A 21,244-nucleotide genomic window follows, 5' to 3' on the forward strand; every position below is an offset into this window, starting at 1 on the left:
CTTCCCTTAATTTGGAGTTTTCCCTATGCTATTGATGGAGATCTGGTCTGACCTGAGATGCTTCATTTTCTATGCCTATGATTGATGGAGTTGCCATCTCAAAGCTCCTGCATGTCCCTTCCATCTGTCTGTCTTATTCTATGTTCTTTACATGTGTTACCAGTTCCTATACTTTATCTACAAATCCTGATAGTCTATTTTCTACTGAACCCAATACTCCCAAAATAATATAGGCTATTGCTGTTGCAATTGCTCTTAGTTGCCTACAGCAAGTTATCTTATTGCTGAACATGCCATACAGTTTCTGCATGAGACTTGGAGGAGTCAGCCTCTTCCTCCCTGAAGACTGGCTTTCCTACTTTCTCCTAATAATCAACCTGCCAAGGGAGAAAAGCAATCAAGAGATCAAGAGTCTTACACAGGTGCACAGTTTGGAAAACAAAACAATGACCAGTCCAGGATATTCCCAAGGGTACAAACAATGACCAGTCCAGGATATTCCCAAGGGTACAAACAATGACCAGTCCAGGATATTCCCAAGGGTACAAACAATGACCAGTCCAGGATATTCCCAAGGGTACAAACAATGACCAGTCCAGGATATTCCCAAGGGTACAAACAATGACCAGTCCAGGATATTCCCAAGGGTACAAACAATGACCAGTCCAGGATATTCCCAAGGGTACAAACAATGACCAGTCCAGGATATTCCCAAGGGTACAAACAATGACCAGTCCAGGATATTCCCAAGGGTACAAACAATGACCAGTCCAGGATATTCCCAAGGGTACAAACAATGACCAGTCCAGGATATTCCCAAGGGTACAAACAATGACCAGTCCAGGATATTCCCAAGGGTACAAACAATGACCAGTCCAGGATATTCCCAAGGGTACAAACAATGACCAGTCCAGGATATTCCCAAGGGTACAAACAATGACCAGTCCAGGATATTCCCAAGGGTACAAACAATGACCAGTCCAGGATATTCCCAAGGGTACAAACAATGACCAGTCCAGGATATTCCCAAGGGTACAAACAATGACCAGTCCAGGATATTCCCAAGGGTACAAACAATGACCAGTCCAGGATATTCCCAAGGGTACAAACAATGACCAGTCCAGGATATTCCCAAGGGTACAAACAATGACCAGTCCAGGATATTCCCAAGGGTACAAACAATGACCAGTCCAGGATATTCCCAAGGGTACAAACAATGACCAGTCCAGGATATTCCCAAGGGTACAAACAATGACCAGTCCAGGATATTCCCAAGGGTACAAACAATGACCAGTCCAGGATATTCCCAAGGGTACAAACAATGACCAGTCCAGGATATTCCCAAGGGTACAAACAATGACCAGTCCAGGATATTCCCAAGGGTACAAACAATGACCAGTCCAGGATATTCCCAAGGGTACAAACAATGACCAGTCCAGGATATTCCCAAGGGTACAAACAATGACCAGTCCAGGATATTCCCAAGGGTACAAACAATGACCAGTCCAGGATATTCCCAAGGGTACAAACAATGACCAGTCCAGGATATTCCCAAGGGTACAAACAATGACCAGTCCAGGATATTCCCAAGGGTACAAACAATGACCAGTCCAGGATATTCCCAAGGGTACAAACAATGACCAGTCCAGGATATTCCCAAGGGTACAAACAATGACCAGTCCAGGATATTCCCAAGGGTACAAACAATGACCAGTCCAGGATATTCCCAAGGGTACAAACAATGACCAGTCCAGGATATTCCCAAGGGTACAAACAATGACCAGTCCAGGATATTCCCAAGGGTACAAACAATGACCAGTCCAGGATATTCCCAAGGGTACAAACAATGACCAGTCCAGGATATTCCCAAGGGTACAAACAATGACCAGTCCAGGATATTCCCAAGGGTACAAACAATGACCAGTCCAGGATATTCCCAAGGGTACAAACAATGACCAGTCCAGGATATTCCCAAGGGTACAAACAATGACCAGTCCAGGATATTCCCAAGGGTACAAACAATGACCAGTCCAGGATATTCCCAAGGGTACAAATAACGTCACTTCCATCTTGGGAGTAACGACATTTGTCTAATTGGATTTAAGGCCTGCTCAGTAAGAGGGAATTCATCCCTGATACAGTAAATTTAGCCAACTAGCCATGTCTGGTAAGGCCATGGACTCTAGAGGAGAACCTACAACTGCCATTTTCCCAAACCACTATAATTTCTAATTGGATTCTAAATATCTTTTAGATTTTTGCTTATTCTATATATGTGTGTCCGGTCTACATATATGTCAGTGTATCACGTGCATAGTCATTAGATGTTTGTGGGCCACTGTGTCAGGGCTGGGAATAGAAGTTGGGTCTTTGGCAAGAACCATCTCTTAACAGCCATGCCATCTCTCTAGTCCCTAAGTACTTATTTTTATACCTAGAGATAAGCATATCTCTTATCCCTGATCAAAGAAGTTTCTTTTTGGAGCAAATAAAGACTACTACACAAACTCAAAACTGGTCAAATATAAAGAACTACTGATCATGGGGGCATCCAACCTCAACTAAAATATCTACAGCACAACCCTACACTTTAGGCTCATAGAACACTGTAAAGGAAAAGATGCAAAGACTGGAAGAAATAAGGGACCAGTATATCTGCTGCAGCCTCACAATATAGACTCTTCTATGTTTGACAGAGAAGTTGCACCCATGTAGTTTTAACAATATGGTTTCCTAAACAAGACCTGCCAGTTGACATGCCAATGTGGATGAGGGAAAATTTACAACTCTACATTCCTAGACTGAAGAGCTATAGGCAATCAATTGCTGCTAAGAGATGGAGATGCAGTCTTCTCCAGAGGTAAACCTCTTGATGGGTAATCTAATTCCTAATGATCAGCTCTAAAAACACACACTAAACACACACACACACACACACACACACACACACACACTCACTCACACTCACACACACTCACACACTAAACAAAATCAGTAGCTCTCTCTCTCTTTCTCCCTCCCTCCCTCCCTCCCTCCTTCCCTCTGTGTGTGTGTGTGTGTGTGTGTGTGTGTGTGTGTGTGTGTATGATGGTTTGTATATGCTTGATCCAGGAAGTGACACTATTGTTGGAATAGGTGTAGCCTTGTTGGATTAGGTGTGTCACTATGCGTGTGAGCTTGGATACCCTCATCCTAGCTGTGTGGAACTAAGTCTTCTCCTAGCAGCCTTCAGATGAAGATATAACTCTCAGCTCCTCCTGTACCCTGCCTGCCTGGACTTTGCCATACCCTCATCTTGATGATAATGGACTGAACCTCTGAACCTGTAAGCCAGCTCAAATTAAATGTTGTCCTTTAAGAGTTGCTTTGGTCATGGTGTCTGCTCACAGCAGTAAAATCCTAACTAAGACAGAGAGAAAGAGAGAGATACATACGTGTGTGTGTGTGTGTGTGTGTGTGTGTGTGTGTGTGTGTGTGTGTGTAACAATTATTGAAGAGGTCATGAATTTGGGAGAAAGTAGACAGAGGAGGAATTGAAGAGGATAGAAGAAGTGAGCATGAGGTAAATATTAAATACTTATGTATGAAATTATCATAACAATTAAAAATTAAAAATGCCTCATTCAAAAACCAAATTTATGTATTTAGATGTACAGCAAAATTCTAATACTGGAATTAGTTACTCTGCTCCACAAATCTCACTTTATGAATGAAATACAGGTAATATGAATTTAATAATTTATAAAGTAATCATCTTAAGTAAAGAAAGAAACATATATAAAGCAAGAACCAAATGATGGACAACTCTCCAACTACTACCATTATCCTTCAGTGATTAAGCAGAGATAGGTAGAGATGTTATAGATAACTTTGAATTTCCCAGGGTTTAGCTTCACTAGATAAATGCTGTGTGTATGTGAAAATTTAAGGATCATCACTTTGTATTATAATCCCACTTGGAGAAAATCTTCCAAAAACATTTGCAACAGTTCCTTGCTATGTTAAAAATATATTAACATAAACTTATTTTTATTGGTGCCTGGTACTAACAAATGTCTAGATCATTATATTTTATAGCCTCAGTTTCCTGACTATAGGTCTCACTCAGTGTGAACTCTTCTATCAGTTTTAGGCAATGAAACAGAAATACCACATATCAAGAAGACATGGGGAGAACAAGGAGCCACTCTATCGCTCACAGCCAGATAATCAAATGATTCCCATTTAGGTTAGGGAAAACTTGAGGCGTTAAAATAGATATTTTCAATTTTAATGGGGTTAAGTAAAAAAGTAGGCTTGACGATTCAAGACTAAACTAGAAACAGTAGATATGTTGAAAGTAAATAGGTTAAACATTAAGAAGATTGGTTTCACTGTGGAATAGATGAGGCTTACTATAATTGGAAGACAATTATCTATGCTGAAATATGCCCTATTGGGCTATATATTTTAATAAGAACTATAATCATTTTAAAAATGGAAAAAAATCTGGCCTACTTTGCCATTTTATATTCAATAAAACAGTAACAAAATCTGAGCAATGTATTACACATCTATACACTCATACATTAATTTTTCCATTTCTTAAAATCAATCACTAAAATTCATCTCTTAATATTGAGATTTTATTTTTTTCAAGAAAAGCAATTGACATTACTTTAAATTTATTTAAATTTAAAATGGAGCACAGTGAAGAGTAAACATTTTAAATGTTTGGAGCTACATTTTCATATATGTCTGCCCATCTCAATTTTGAATTAAATAAGTATCATCAAGTTCCAGTCTGACTTCACATCCTCAGAAAGCTCATCAATTTCAAAGAGAGAAACTCACTAAATCAGTAAGAAGGATCACAGCATGTATTTTATACTAACCGATCAGAAGAAGTGTTCCAACAGCTAAACCTCCACCTGAAAATGATATACGAGAAGAAAATTAATCACTAACTTTTTGGATTAGATTTCACCAAGAACAGGTATCTCAATAACATTAGAAACTGCCACTGTGAACAATATTTGAATTATTTTTGCAATACCTTACTCAATGGCTTACTGACATAATTACATTTTAGCATAGTTACATACTATATTTACTTTCATAATATGTTATAGTGTCCCCTTTCTCCTGACATAACCAGGAAGTACCCAATACAGCTGTGGTTAAACACTGCAATGTTGTATTTAACACTTGTTAGTAAATTAACTCAACATCCAAGACCATGTATACAGTGAATGCTAAAAGTTCTACTTTCAAATTGAGTAAGTCTCATAGGAACTAAGAATTCTAATTATTTTTTAGAAAGATTATATCTAACGTTTAGAAATGTTTAAATATAAAATTAAGTTTTGTCAATTCAAATAAGAAGGAAAGTAAACAATATATTTGTATTAATATTAGAATGTGTTCTTTTAAGCATGTGAACTAGGCTAATACCATGAATATAGAATTCAAATGGTGACTCATTAAAATTAACTCTTAAGATACTGGAACTATGCTACAGAGGTAAGGGAGTCCATCATGAATACCTTGTGGTTCATTTCATTTGTAAAAGTATTAATATTTGGAATTAATGTCTCAAAAACTAACAAATATACTTAAAATATATCTAAAGAATAACTACAAATATATTTGTTGTGTTATTTTAAAAGTATTCAAAGCTGTTTGACAACTGAAGACCAATTCTACCTCCCTAATCTACTTAACTTCCATAGGTAAGTTCCAGTGGAAGTTTAGCAGGAAGGATTTTCAAGTTTGAGATGGGATCTCACTGGTTAGCCAGGGTGTGCTGGATCTCACAGAACATTCTTGCACCAGCCCACTGAGCGCTGAGATTACAAGCATAAACCACCATGTCTGACCATTATTCTCCCTGTCTTTTTTAAGGTTCATGGTGGGATGAGGTGGTATTTCCCAAAGAAATGAAGTAGCATATAGAACACAGCATGCTCAGTAAGAGACGCTTTTGCTATTTCTGCAATCATTTTTGTAGAACACACCACTAAGCATATATTATTACTTGGTAAGTCGTGATGACTGTAGCACCTACCATTCTTTCGACCACCAAACCTGAATTAAACTCTGACCAGGCTAGGGGTTAATGAGACAAATCTGAGAAGTCAAGCTTTCTTCAAGAACCTCTCAAGACTGCCTAAAATTTTTCCTTGGAAATTCCTTAAGTGTCTATCTAGCTAGGTTCTTCTCCTTTTCTAAAACATATGATATTTACCTATAGTGGCCTCAAATAACAATATAAATGCCCTCACAGAGACAAAGTTGAAAGCCTAGATTACTGGGCTGGATACATGGCTCAGTGGTTAAAAGCTCTTGTTGCTTTTATAGAAGATCCAAATTCGATTCCCAGAACCCACATGAGACCATTTATAACCACCTGTAACTCCAGCTCCGGGAGATCCTGTGGTCTCTTCTGGCCTTTAGAAACACACACCTGTTCTCATGCACAATTCCACGAACATACATAAGGAAATCTCCTCATTTAGACTCAGAAAGTCTAAATGAAAACTTGTAAAATTTTAGATTGCCAACTTGGAGAATATATATGAAAATCCAATAATAAAATGGCTGGATCATGTTCTTTAAAATGCTGAAAAGGAGAATTTTCAAATTTGTAAGACATTTTGATGTAAGCAAGGGAGGTAATGAATTACCACATAGCTAACATTCAATCAGTCTGTATGATAGGTTTCAAATATATTAGCAACTATGTTTAAAATTCTCCTGATGTCAGGTGGCAGCAGGAGAGTTTCACTGTACCACGGGCTGGATATAATGCAATATTACTTGTTATCTGGCCACAATGTCACAACATTCTTTTTTCCCACAATATTCTTAATATCCCACTATTGTTACATTTTATCACAATAGGGGTCATAGAGGCTTGCCACAATCCGAATCAAATGACTTTTGAAAGTAACAACTCAGGTTATGAGATTCTTGTGGTTATCTGAATACACATAGGCAACAGATGCTTCACTTCCAAACATTTTAATGAAAAACAAATGCAATTTTTTTTTTTTGCTTCAGAAGACATATAGGACAGGAAATCAAGTTACGAAAATGTTATTAAGAAGTTAACAACTGAAACACATCTGGGTATATTTATTATTCCAAATATAGGAACTCCTATTATTGCAACCATCTGAATTTCTATGTACTTTGCAAAATCAACTGCAATCATGCAAAACGTACATTTCAGCAACTGCTACTATTTTAATTTTCTTAGAGAACACTAACTTTTAGCATGTTTAGATTCAAATACCAAAACCCTCCACTGTTCAAGCATTTCTACAAATTTCAAAATGATTGTTCAAATATATGTCTCCATAGAAACACAGATGAAAAGGTGCCCTCAGTTCTTTTGGGCAGGTGTGAAGAGAATATATTTAAGTATTTAATCTTAAGCTCAGTAAACTATCAAAACTCCCTGAAAATAATTCTCAAAAATTAGCAATAGCTGTGATGGAAATGTAGAGATGATTAAATCTGAAGCTGCATTGAGTTCGGATGGTTGGGAGTTTTGTGACTACTCATACCATTAAATTTCTGAATCAATTTTTGGAGCTTAAATGCCAAACTCCACTTTTCGCACTTCACTATTTCTTGCTTAGGCTTTCTTTTCCTCCTTTCAGTCAAAACCTTATCAAGAACTTATGAAGTGCCAGGCTCTGGTCTAAGCACAATTTGCTATTCTAATGAGGAAATGAAGGTACACTACTGAAAATGCTGTCCTTTTGTTTGAAGAGTTTGATTATTATCAACTGAATAAAGGCACCTATTCCCATTTAATTAAAAAAATATAGACATTTAAGGGGTAGAAGAGATAGGTTAGACTGATGGGAAAGATCTGCTGTCACTAAAGCTTACAGATTAATTTCTGCTGGATGAGAGTTCACTAAAACTGACCAACTTTTCTAAGCTTTGGGTTCAAAACTAGAATAACGAGAAAAAAAAAAGTGAAATAAATATTAGCCGACTATGCATTTAGCATCATATTTCTAGTCTCATACACATGAATGGGTTTGAAACAATTATGTGCAACTACTTTAAATTTGTAAAGAAAACAATCAAGATACATTTAGAACATGAAATAATAGACTCAAGAAACCATGCTGTTTCTGGTAAGTTCCTTGACTTGTTATTTTCCTCTTTGCTAAACTTACCTGAAAAGCCTGGAAAAAACCCGGAGAAAATGTCAAGTGAAGAACAAGAATAAGCAATGGCAAATGCAATATATCATGCAAATGTACCAGATTTAAACGACATATGGTAAACACTACGAAAAAGGGTTGCAAGATGTCAACACACATCTGTTTTTATGAAGCAGCATTCAAACAGAAATGTAGCCTGTCCTACCAACCTAATCTACTCAACCCTTTCAACAAATCAGTTCTATGAAACAAGTATATTCTTCAGTAGGCTTTGCGTAAAAGATTCCAGAGATGATAACAAATTTAAGACACGGGGAAGGGGGCGGGGCAGAGTGCAGAACTATCTGAATATCAAGGACTGTCATTCCTTTGAATCAACAGGCATCCTTAACATGCACTCTTTAGAGCCACACCACTTTAAGATTTAAAGAGATGAGTAGTCAGGCGGCAGAAAAGAGGGCAATACCTTCAGCTTTTTCTAAAGAAATCTTTCTTTAAAACGCTAAAAAGTTTTGTGGGTTAGTCCCAGCTTTAAGTTACCCGGGGTTGGAAGGAGGGTGTTCTAAGATACCACCAGAGGATCCTACAAGCTAATTCCCCCCCCCCCCCTTTTTTTTTCCATCAGTAATCATTTAGGGTAAAAGCATGTAGGGAGTCCATGGTCATCTGGAAATGAGGTGCTGGGCAGAGTGGAGTTAGGAATCTTGGGTCTTAAGGCGGGCTTAGTGCACAGCTCTTAAGACATCTCCATCCAAGTTTCCTCCCCCAGTTTTCCTCCCTGTCAGAACAGGCTATCCTGACCATGCTTGTGAAGAGGAAAGGGAAAAAGGAAATGGGTGTGGGTGCTTCTGGAGTCCCACCCCAAGTTTTCCCTAGAATGCCCCCACATCTTTATTCTGAACCGACCTAAAAGCTGGTCCAGGGCTGGGAGCCCGGTTGACACCAGCAGTTGTCCATTCCGCACCGACGGTCGCGTGCCTGCGATGGACAGCAGCCGGGGACCCCCTCCGGGGGCCCCAGAAGCCTTGCCTCTCCTCTGGAAGCTAGAGGTGCGGCTCTGGCCCGCCTCGGAAGCCACACATTCGGAGCTGAGGGTACCCGCGCCGCAGGTGGCTGCCGCCGCCATCTTGAAGCCCCTAAAATGACCCAATCGGAACTCTGGGAACTCGAGCGGTCGGCCTGTCAGAGTCAGCCCCAAAATCCCGCCTACTCACCATTGGTAGCCAATAGAACTGAGATTTCCTTGCTGACCAACCAATCGCAAAGCCTATTGCTGAAAAGTGCGGTACGTAAAGCCGGAGGATTGTAAGCGGCCCAGGTGAACCCGGTCCATCTGAGTTCTGGGTGAGGAACTTCTGTTGGTGTTTGGGGCCGCAGGTGGGTACTGTCCTTTGGCATTCATGGTTTGCGAGTTCACTAGGAGTTAAAAGAAAAGGGCGGAGAAGCGATTCGCCCGCAGGGCTTCTTAAGCCACTGCGATTTGGCGCTCGCTTCTTCCCTGCTCTTTAGCAAAGAGGAGAGACTCCTCTCTAATCTCTCTGGTTTCTAAGGAAAGTTATCCCTCAGCCCCACCACCCTCACCACTGCCCCTCCTAGAGACCGAGTTTTCCCGAAGGGTTGTGTTGTCTGGAAAGGGGTATCAGTGACTTCAGTGGCTGGTGAGCTCTTGGGCTTAAGTCAGAGTTCAGGGTTACGTGGGTTTAATAGTCAACTTAATACTTTAAAACTTCCGTTCATGAGCTTTGAGACCATTGGGCTTTCTTCCCAGGTCTCACAGACTATAGCTTTCTGACAAGTCCCCGTGAGCAGCTTTTCTTAATTTTAATTAGTGTTTCTGGAAATCTCGGAGGGTCTTTCCTAAGCAGTGTGAATGACAAGTGTTACTCTGACAACCTTGTTCACACATTTAATTGTCACTTCTCCAAAGCAGCTGCAAATAACAGAAACTAATCGAAGTTTCTCTCCCACTAAATCTGAGTAGAATTAGATTTATTTGTACCTTATTTTTCTAGTAATTTGAAATCTGAATGAAGAGGGTTCCTACTATACTATGAGGGTTTTTTTTTTTTTTTGTGGCAGAAAAAAGAACCATAATTCAGAGCTGTTTTTAAATATTTTTTTTTCATATGAGAACTGGAGGAAGAATTGATTAAGTGATTTTTAGAAGACATACAAGATAGGCAGTGTTTGAACTAAAAAGAGACCGAAGTCAGTACCAACTGCCAACAGTGGTGGATGATACATGGATTGATTGATTGATTCATTCATTCATTCATTCACTCATTCATTTTGAGACAGTCTCATTTTGTAACCCTGTTTGGCCTATAACTCACAGAAGTCTGCCTTTGCCTTCTGTCACTGAGACTTACAGGTGAATTCATCACAACACTTTATATTTTTTCTTTCCCTTTCTCTCCCCCCCCCCCTTTTTTTTTGCATCATATTCAGGCTTGGGCTGGAGCCTGTAATCCTAAAGAGTTGGAGAAGGAGAATCAGGTGTTCAGGGTTCACATCAGCAAAACAAACAATAATAAAAAAATCGAAACAGATAATAAATAATCATATCGGGGGTGGGGGAGGAAAGCAACAAACCTTGTGGTTTAACAACATATCAACCAGAAAGATTTGAAGAAGGTTGCTTGGTGTCATTTCAAATATGTCACCAGTGTGTACGGTGCATACCTTTATATTTTGAGACACCCAGATAACTGCCAAGCACTTGCTTAAACCCAGACTGGATTTTTATACAATCTTGTCCGTTTTATTAAAATGGTAGATTCTTTCTCTAATAGCAAATAAAGAATTCCTATTTGATTCCCAGTCTTCATAGTTTAGATGTCAAGCTCCTTTTAGGCAGATAATATATTTTGTTTCATTTGATTATCCTTCATTATTCCCAGTGAAGACTAACACCAGTTGGAGTCACAGCAGGAAATATGAAAAATAATCTCAAGTTTGTGTTTGGTCTTGAGTGGATTTCTCTGAGACCAAATAGTAAATAATTTAGGTGTGGCAGACAATAAAGCCTCTCTTTATTCTACTCCTTTCTTTCATGAGCAAACCATGAGATCTGACATTAATGATTAAGCACAGCTATGCTAAAAGCTGAAATTTAGTTTCAAATAGTTTTTATATGTTACAGCATGGTCTTTCTTTTCCCTTGAGCCATTTAAAAGTCAGTTATGTGGCACTTCTTTATGTTGCCCCACAAAAGTAAATGGCAGCTGGAGGTTTACACAGTTGACAGGCTGTGTGATGGACTCTTCTACCTTTCTCTGTTCAATATACTTTATATTCTAAAATCCTTCAAGGTCTCTGGTATGGTCATGCTCCTCACTGTCTTCAGTGTTTACTTATATTAGTTTAAAAACATACTTTTATTTGGGAGCAATTTGTGAAGAAGTATTATAGAGCTTCTCATTTTGAACCAGACTCTCCTGTAGGCATGATACTGGGAAGAGAAGTGTGTTCCACATACAGTCTCTTTTAAAGCAACACCCCACCTCCCGTTGCCAAGAATTTCCTAGGACTGCCGTAACGACCTGACATAAACTTGGCTGCTTTGCAGAAAACTTACTTTTTCAGAGCCTCAGAGGTACAAAATATTGTCAGGATGACAAAAGGGCCACATTTATTCCAGATACTTAAGAAACAACTCTTCTTTTTTGGTTTCTGCAGGCTCTTGATATTCTTGGTTGTGAAACCATAACTTCAATCTCTGTCTCCAGTTTCATGATGTCCTCTCCTCATGGATCTGTGTATTGTTCTCCGTCTTTTATTAGGACATTATTATTAGACTTATTACCTCCCTAGTCTAGTATTTATCTCATGTCGACCCTTACCTTAATTATATCACGAATAATATATGCTTGTGTACTGTGGTTCTAAGTGGGTATTACTTTGGGAAGTAGGACACTAAAATCACTGAAGTCTCTTTTGGGTAATATTCATGTATAATGCAATCTTTTGTGTAATGTATTTATAGAAATTACAAACTTATGAATAATTAATTGTTATGGATTGATAAAATGGCTTATGGATTGGTGAGGTTTCTCGATGGGAAAAGGTACTTGCCACTAAGACTAATGACCCGAGTCCCACCCTTAAGGACTCACATGGTATAAGGAGAGAACCAATTTGAGCAAGCTGTCCTCTGACTTCTCTCACCATAGATGCTATGACAGGCATGCAATCCCCTCACAATAAATATGTTTCATAATACACCAGTACTCTTCATCTTAATATCAGTACTAGTGAATGTTAAATAGATACATTTCTTTTAAACTTTACATGTCAAGTTAAGGATATTGTATATGTGTGCATGACACATTAATAATACTAAAGTCCTGTTGACTTAAAAAAGTTGGTTATTAATATATTCATTAGTAGTATATTAGTATATACTAAAATAGTGGTGGTCTTTAACTGATTGAAACAAGAATGAAATGAAATTTAGGTGATTGGATATTAACTCTAAAATATTTAGGGAGGGTTCAAATGCTTACATAGCTGAAAAAATACTTAGAGTAGAATAAATAAGTGTATTTGAGACTTGCAATACAATGACATTAAGAATATAGTGCCTGCAAATAGAATGAATTTATTTAAGCAGATAAAATCCCTCTAAATTATGTGTATTTGAAGTTGGATACGTATCTTATTTGTTGTGAACTCTGAAAAGCCATATGCAAACACATACAAAGCAAACTTGGACATTTCACATTGGAGTAGAGACAGAGTAATTTGTGTCTTTGAGTCATAAGAACTGATGCAGAATTATTACAGCTAACTGTATCATAGACTTTCACATTAAAATATTTTGCCTTTCAGTTGGTCATGACTTCTTTTCACAACAGCATTATAAACTATTTTCTACTATGTTTTCAATTTTATGATTAGCCATACACGGTGGTTCACTGTCTTTAATCCCAGTACTCTGGGGTCAGAAAAATCTCTTGAGTTTGAGGCTAGTATGGTCTACAAAGCAAATTCCAGGACACCTGAGACTACATAGATTCTGTAGAGAGACCCTGCCTCAAAAAAATAAAAATTATATTAGATATGCATACTGGTCTATAGAGGCAAAAGTTGGACAGCTGCCTGATTAACACCCATGATTCTGACCACAGAGCTTCTTAATTTTTTATATAACCTGTTATATCTTCTAATTTCTTCCTTCTTAAATTCTCTTTTGGATAAAGACTTTAATAGCCCCATTTAAGAGGCTCAGCCAGAGCTTGTCAAATACCGAGGCAAATGCTAACCACAAACCATTGAACTGAGAACTGGGTCCACATTGGAGGAGTTAGAGAAAGGATTAAAATAACTGAAGGAATTTGCAACCCATAAGAACAACAATACCAACCAACCAGAGCTCCCAGGGACTAAACCACTACCCAAAGACTACACATGGACAGACCCAGGGCTCCAGATGCATATGTAGCAGAGGATGGCCTTGTTGGGTGCTAATGGGAGGAAAAGCCCTGCCAAGGCTGGACAACAACCCCCACCTCCCAGTGCAAGGGAATGTTGGGGGAGGGCCGGAAGTGGGGTGGAGGGGGAACAGCCTTCTAGAAGAAGAGGAAGGGAATGGGATAGGGGGCTTATGGCTGAGGAACCCAGAAAGGAAATAACATTTGAAATGTAAATAAAAAATATCCAATAAAACATAGTTCCATTTAGTATAGTAAAGGTTCAGTGCTATTGAACATCCAAATTCAAGATTCCTGCCCCACCAAAAGGAAGACACAGTGCACTGAGATATATCTACTCCTACTTTACATTAATTTAGCCCAACACTGGTCAGAGAAGCTTTCACATATACTACTTTGATTTACTGCTTTAGGAACTGGAAACCATGGATGACTCACACACGCTTTGAGACTTCATGTAGATCTGGGTTTTCTTGGAAACCTACCATAAAGCTGAACGAATTGTGGAACAGACCTATGGTAAGTAGACCTTTTAGAATTCAAAACACCTCTTGTTTTCCCCAGGGGTGGGGGTGGGTGGGTTTCATATTGAAGTTAAGTCCTTGGCTGTTGTAAGGCTGCTCCCTGCTGGACAAAACTGTGACTTTCTAAAGAGACTAAAGGCACTAAATAGGTGAGCAAAGAACTGCTAAGTCCCCCCCTCCACCATGGGGGAGGGGGATGGTGTTGTTTTATTCAGAAAAGTGCCATACCATTGCCACCAGGTAGATAATCTACTGAAGTCTAATGAGACAGCTGGTCTTCTCTTGTTTCCCTATTTATTGGTTGTTTCCTGTTTAGGGGTATCTAAAAGTTATAAAAACATATACCAGGGATACCTGTCAGAATGGGCCTTAAATGACTTCCTTAATTATATGTGCTTTTTTTAGTATAAGTCAGTATACTGTCATAATAATGATTCTTGTTCTAACAATTTTACTTCCATATGCTATTGGAGAGAAAATGAGTTGTGTCTACACAATACCATTTCCCCGTAGTTGAAACTACTTCAGTGTAATTTAAATTAGATCATTGAATGAGCAACTTGTGTTTTATGTTTTAATGTACTGGTAGTTTTAAACATTACTTGGTCTCTACCCTGTTCTAGCTGCCATGTTTGCTGGAACATAGGGAGCATATCTACACAGAGTAACAGTAGGTCAGACTTCAAATATTGTATCTGCAACTAGGCTGTCATAGACTCTTATATATGGATGCAAAAGTCCTAAAATGGCTTTAAAGCATGTGAGAGAAGAAAGAAACTGTGTCTTCCTACCTTCAAGTGAAAGTTTTTGGGGAGTACAACCTGCACAAAATTATCCAGTTATAATCTTGGATTTTTAAAGTAAGTGTACATTTTTTGTTAGAAAAGAAAAAAGAGGCAGAGATAACATAAGCAATACATAAGCAAAAGTGAAGCAGAATAATTGAACTTATATTCTTTTAAGTTCTCTTATATTTTTATAGCTGTCATAAAACATGTGAAATCCATACTTCTTTGGAATTATGAAGAATTAGGCATAGTAATAGTTCATTGTTATTAAAATATTATTATAATAATTAGAACTGCAAACCAAGAACATAAATTAATGTTAACAAGAGAATGAGCCTTTTTTCTTTCTCAGCAAGAATATAATATCACGGATAATAAGTTAAACTTTGCATTGTGTAATATAAGGTTATAAACATAGGCACGTATCTGGTGACTTATGCTATACCTATATAGCAAAGCCAAACCACCATCTACCCAGAGCACCACTAGCCCCTCAACACTACTGCAGTCCTCTCCCCCTGCCCTCCTCTCTTTTCTCTCCTGTGTCTCACTAGTGATGAGAGTCTAACTACTGATGGTTTCACATTCCTGGACTTATCCAGAGACTATTGGCTATAATTTACCATGTCTGGTGTAGCCTCCCTTTTCTTTATAGGTAACACATATTCTACCTTTTGTTACAACAACTTAAATTATTTTTATATAATTTTTAATTTTCATGTATGTTCCTAAGCAATGTGTTTACATTTTGCCTCTTTTTCTTATAAAATAGATTTTATTTTCTTATTTTATTCACATTTTGTTTTTTTAAAACCAAAATGTATTTTATTCTTTGCAAGTTTCTCATCATGCATCCTAGTCCCACTCATCTTCACATCCCTTCATTTCAACCCTCCATCCTCACAACCTCCCCCACAAAAGAAAAACAAACAAACAGACAAACAGAACAAAAAATCCCGTTGTGGAGGCTGTAGTGTGTCACACAGTCTACCCTTTTGTCCACACATCTTGACTTGCAAATTCTCGTTGCAAGGAGTCATTGGTCTGGTTTGAGGCCTCTGGCTTCTGCTCTACTATAAATACTGGATCCTCGCTGGGACTCGTCCCGGCTGTCATGTTGTATAATCCTGTGTAATGGAGATCCTGCAGCTTTGGATCTACAGGACCAGCCCCTTCGCAGGCTTATGCAGTTCATAGATGGGGTAGATGTTGGAGTGGGCCAACCTAAAGCCCTGAATGTGAGCCTGGGTGGTAGCTGAGTTGGTCAGCCTGCCAGCTCTCCTGCGCCCAAGCCACCAGGGCCACTGGCATTCACTGCAGTCCTTGAGGAGTCTGGCCAGCTTTCTTAAGCTTGTTAGTCAGTGAGGGCCAGCTGTGTCCTTGAACATCAACATGGTCCCAGGCAGCAGCCCAGACCAGAGACATCCTCACGGCCTTTGGTGGTAATGTCAGCCACTGACTTCAATATAGACCCCTGCTGCTGCATGACTGGGAACCCAGAGGTGGCCCTCAGATGCAGCACAGGTCTAGACTTCACCATGACCTCAGGGACAGGGCAGGCAACTCCCATCAGGTTGTTCCTCTCTACCCTTGTGCCTCTAGTTCTGCCTCTTTATAGTGCTCAAAACAGCCTGCTTTTCTTTCTCTCCCATCTCTACACCACATACTTGCACACAGTAGTGGCTTCTACTGTAGGCAGACCTCTGGATGTCTTCTGCCTGCCTGTGCCTCCTGGTGTGGTAGCAGGTGGGCCTCTGGGTCAACACTGTTTAGAGGGTCATCCATGAAGTGTGTTCCGTTCTTCGTTCTTTCACATTGTCCCTTTGCTGTGACTACAGATTGAGACATTCCATATTTGGAGATTATTTGGTGTGTCTACTCAGGCAATTATAAAAGTCACTGTAGGGAAAATTCTTGAAAAATCCTGGTTACTGTCACTTTTTTAAAATGTAGAAGTGGATGACTTAATGATTTTTTTTTTTAATAAGCCGGATTCACCCATGTGACCAGCATGCAGACAAGGAAAGACATTTTGTAATCGTTGTGTAAGATCACCCATGGCACCTGCTGGCCACTTTCCCTTCCCCCACAAGGTGACCACTCACCTGACTCCACTGTGGGGTTACTGTCATGTATTACAATATGTACGCACATATATTGATAATTAGACCGGGTAGCTTCTGCTCTACTTTTCTTTGATCAGCATTATTTTGTGTGATTTGTTGAACTTTATTACAGCTAGTTATGGTTCATTTTCATTGCTATATCCCAGTATGTGGATAGTAGTTGTTAATTCATCATTAGCACATCATTGAGGAGGTTTTAAACATTGCCACTGTGAACATGCTACAGTGTAGAGTGTGTGCATGTGTGTGTGTGTCTAGGAGTGACTAGTTTGTGTAACTTCACATTCAAGTTTACACATCTGCTATCTTCTGAGATATCTGTGCTTGTTCACACACTCCATGAAGACTCCAGGTGTGCATTTTCTAGGGCTTGAATTTATCTATCTTTTTATCTTCAACTTGTAGTGGCTATGAAATCATTATTTTGTAATTTATAATCTTGAGAGTTACTGAACTGGAATACTTTTTTCATACATAGACTGGCTGGTGGTTTCTCTTGCATGGTGCCTGTCCTCCTCCTTTGCATACTCTGTTTACTCTGTTTCTCTTCCATTGGCAGGGTTTTATGCATTCAAAATATGAATTTATAATTAAGTGTGGACTCTGATTTCGCTGACTCAGATTTGTTCCTTATTTTTCAGTAGCGTTTTTGATGAACAGAAGTTCACAGATTTAATGTCTGTCAGTTATGTTTATTTAGCCCCTTTCTTTGCTTAAGACATATTTGTGCATTCCAAGGATATGTTATATGTGAAGTTCCCTAAATATATTTTTGTCCTGTTCTTAGACTTATCATTCTAGACTGTATTTTTTTGTGAGGCAATTTTGCTTTACTCTTTGGACTCAAGCCTAACTCTGGAGAAGAGCCACGCAAAGTGGATTTAAGTGGTGACGTTTCATCATCACATACGTTCTACAAAACAGCTCCTTAAGAAAATTGGCCTGCTTGTCAACACTAGCCTTTTGTGTTTCTTTTATTGCTGCTTTGTGTTCTTATCAGTCTTTAAGGAGAATCTGCTATATTGTTCAGACAGGAATTTCTAGAATAGGAAAATAAATGTTACAGTTCTCAATGTTAATGACACCAATACTCAGATACTCACAAGTGTTTCTTTATGAACTATGTAATTTTATGAAGCATGTGTTGATAATCCTAGCAACCTAAATTAAGTATAATTCTCTATTAAAGATTAGCATATTAAATATACATTTTAATTGAAAGAAGAATTAGATTTTAACTTTTTGTCACCAAGCCAATGTATTAATGCTGGCAGTTACATTAAAAAATTTTAAGTGTCTACTAAATTATTTTCTATAAGATCACATGATTACCATTTGTGGCTAAGTTTTAAACATTTATAATTCAAAATTATATTTTTTCAAAATGTCACTATCTGTTCTAATATGTGCTATTATTTACCTTACAGAATTATCTTTTTGAATTCCCTAATTACTTAGCTTTTATCTAGTCAGTAATGTATATTACTAAGTTAATTACTGTTGTGTTACTTTTATATTTTATAATGAGATTAATTTCCCATTTTAAGCTATTTTAAAGTACGCTCTGATTCTAATGCATAAGGTAAAAGAGAGGTATGTGATTAGACTTGACTTCTCACTAAGCTTTTACATACTCTTCACTTGTCAACTACAGTTTTTAGTTTAAAGTATCAAATTAACTATTACATTATCCTGGCTTTTATTTTAATTCATGCATTTAAAAACTGATACTCAGATAAAAGATAATTTCAAAATAAAATCAGCATATTACTTATGAGTGGACAACACATTAGCATTTGGGTTCACAATAGATCATATCGCTTTTATTCCATCGTACAAGCTTAGCAGCACAAACAGAATAATCAACATATTATTTGGCTGTCATGTGCTGAAGAGAAACCAGAGATCACAAGGAGGTTTTCCCTAGCTGTGGTGATGGCCTTTTTGTTCCAAGCCCCCATCTGGGAGGGCCATGGTGTGTTATCATATGGAGCGCGGGCTTTTCTGTAATCTGCTTAGCTGCTCTGCCGTTTGAATCTTCATCCCATGTTTGTGTAATTTATAATTTTAATGAGACCATGGCTCTTGTGGGCTTTGAAATATATTAAAAGCTCTTTTGTGCATATGCTTTTGTTCTTGCTTAATAGGCTCAGTGTATTTAAAACTGATGAATTTTTATTCATGAATTTGGATGTCTGAAGATTAACTTAGAGTGAATATCATTGCACTCATCTATTGATGGTTAGAAAGGGTATTTTTTTTTTGTTGCTGTTGTTTTCATTTGCCTGCGTGTGTGTGTGTGTGTGTGTGTGTGTGTATGTGTGTGTGTGTGTGTGTGTGTGTACACCTATATGATACTTGTAACTAGAAACAGTCTAAACTTAAATAATTTTAAGAAGCTAAGAGAAAAGTGTCATGATTAAACAATAAACAGATTAAGTTTTAACCATGTTATTCATAGAATTTCAGCAGTAGTGTTAGATATTAAGTAAGTATTGTAAAGGAATAATTATGAAAAAAACCACTTTTAAATAAGCCAATACCTTAAATACTTAATTTGCATCATATTGTTAAACTCACACTTAAATACTCTGTAGAGATAGACTTTATTTTTATCATATGATTTATCTGTGGTCATTGTAATTGATTCATTCTATTTTTTGGTTACTAGGCATATGCTATGCATTTTAACCATTTTTAAGTATTCTTATATTCATGGAACTATTTTTAAATGAAAGCTTAGAAAACATTAATGGATATGATGAAAAGACTTACAAAAAGCAGCTTACTAATTTACAAAACTGGTTTCTTTGTTTTTGCTAACATTCTGGACTGTACTAAATGCTTTAGTCACTTTAATTGCTACTTAAATATATTGACAAATTTTTAATACAAACAATTTTGTAGTTATATAGGAAAAAAATCACGGTCCTTTGTAAACCCAGACATGGTTTTAAGCTGCTCTCTATTGCACTGGGGTGTAACATACAGAAGAAGCCCAGGAGGGATATATCTCATTTTAAATCTACATTTTCATTGCAGCTGTATTTGAGAAGATGAAAAAGTTCTGAAAAAAAAATCTGTATTTACTATAAATGTTGACGTATCTTGCAATTCTTGCAAGTCTGAGTCTTGCAATTCTGTGGCTGAATTGGGAGAATCACTCTGAGGTTGAAGCCCCCTGAAACTACATAGTGAGACACTGTCTCATTAACAAATAACCAAACAGCTCAAACCAATCCTAGATTTACTAGTTTTGAAGCATCTTTTTGCAGCTTGACACATCATGGTTCCTTTTAAGTTTGCAATAGTCAGCAGCAGGGAAATCTTATCTCTTACCATTTCCTTTAAGCTTGAAACAAGAGACTTGAAAGACCAAGATCCTATTCTGTCTTTACTAAGTTTATCCGTCACTTTGACATGTTTTACCTCAGCCCCTGCCCTAGTGCTGCATGTACAGTTCCATGTAGGGTAGGAACCGTTCTCATTTACTTTGCATTGCTATGGGAAACACCCCGACCAAAAAGCAGTTTGGGAAGGAAACACTGTGTTTGGCATACTTGTCCTTATCACAGCCCATCATTGAGCAAAGTCAGGACAGGAACTCAGGCAGAAGCAGGGGCAAGAACCATGGAGAATGCTGCTTACTTTCTTGCTCCTCATGGCTTGCTCAGCTTGTTCTTACGTCCCCCAGGACCGCCTGTCATTTTCCATGATGGGCTGAGCCCTGCCACCTCAATCATTAAAATAGAAAAAACTTATCCACGGGCCAATTTGATGGAGGCAGTTTCTCAGTTGGGGTTCTCATTTCCCAGATGACTTGTGTCAAGCTACCAAAGCAAAGGACTACTAGGACAAGCTATTGAAAATGCATGAATGCCAACACAGTATTGCCCAGTGGCAATTTAGTTTGAACATGTAATGTTTTTCTTAATCAGTTATATCCAAATATTGCCTAACTATTCAACGTGTATCAGTAGAAAAATTTAAAATGTTGTATTTTTCCATGTTTTATATTGTATTCACAATTCCTAGTGTTGTATATGTTAGTTTTAACTGGTCACATTTGAAATATTCAACAGCCACAGGGGGCTACACAGTGTATTATACAAGCATAACAATATATCATGACAAAAATACATATTTTTTGCATTTCTTACTATTTTTCTAATAATATGCTCAAGGTATCTAAAGAATATAAATGTGCTA

At 38.0% G+C, this 21,244-nt stretch overlaps 2 protein-coding genes across 14 annotated transcripts in view; one reads left to right on the plus strand and one right to left on the minus strand.

The window, feature by feature from the left end:
* Positions 1-9,303, minus strand: part of Elp4 (elongator acetyltransferase complex subunit 4) — a 222,973-nt gene extending 213,670 nt beyond the window's left edge. For 7 of the 8 annotated variants that reach the window (XR_015683419.1, XR_015683418.1, XM_087654482.1 and 4 more), the window contains exons 1-2: positions 9,072-9,303; positions 4,875-4,910 (exon numbers count right to left, since the gene is read on the minus strand). Coding sequence is in view for 6 of the 8 variants with exons in the window: in XM_087654482.1 (XP_087510608.1) it covers positions 4,875-4,910; positions 9,072-9,291 (256 nt within the window). In the remaining 2 variants the exon portion in view is untranslated. The remainder of the gene's footprint in view (positions 1-4,874; positions 4,911-9,071) is intronic. The other variant, NM_001115047.2, reaches the window with a different exon arrangement.
* Positions 9,304-9,462: 159 nt separating this feature from the next.
* The window catches only part of Immp1l (inner mitochondrial membrane peptidase subunit 1), a 64,106-nt gene continuing 52,324 nt past the window's right edge, over positions 9,463-21,244 (plus strand). For 4 of the 6 annotated variants that reach the window (XR_015683428.1, XR_015683427.1, XM_087654583.1 and 1 more), the window contains exons 1-2: positions 9,463-9,542; positions 14,011-14,116. The gene's annotated coding sequence lies outside the window, so the exon portion shown is untranslated. The remainder of the gene's footprint in view (positions 9,543-14,010; positions 14,117-21,244) is intronic. The other 2 variants (NM_001399643.1, NM_001399642.1) reach the window with 1 other exon arrangement.

This window comes from Rattus norvegicus, chromosome 3 (assembly GCF_021556685.1).
Source record: "Rattus norvegicus strain SHRSP/BbbUtx chromosome 3, alternate assembly SHRSP_T2T, whole genome shotgun sequence".
In the NCBI taxonomy this organism is placed as follows: Eukaryota; Metazoa; Chordata; class Mammalia; order Rodentia; family Muridae; genus Rattus; species Rattus norvegicus.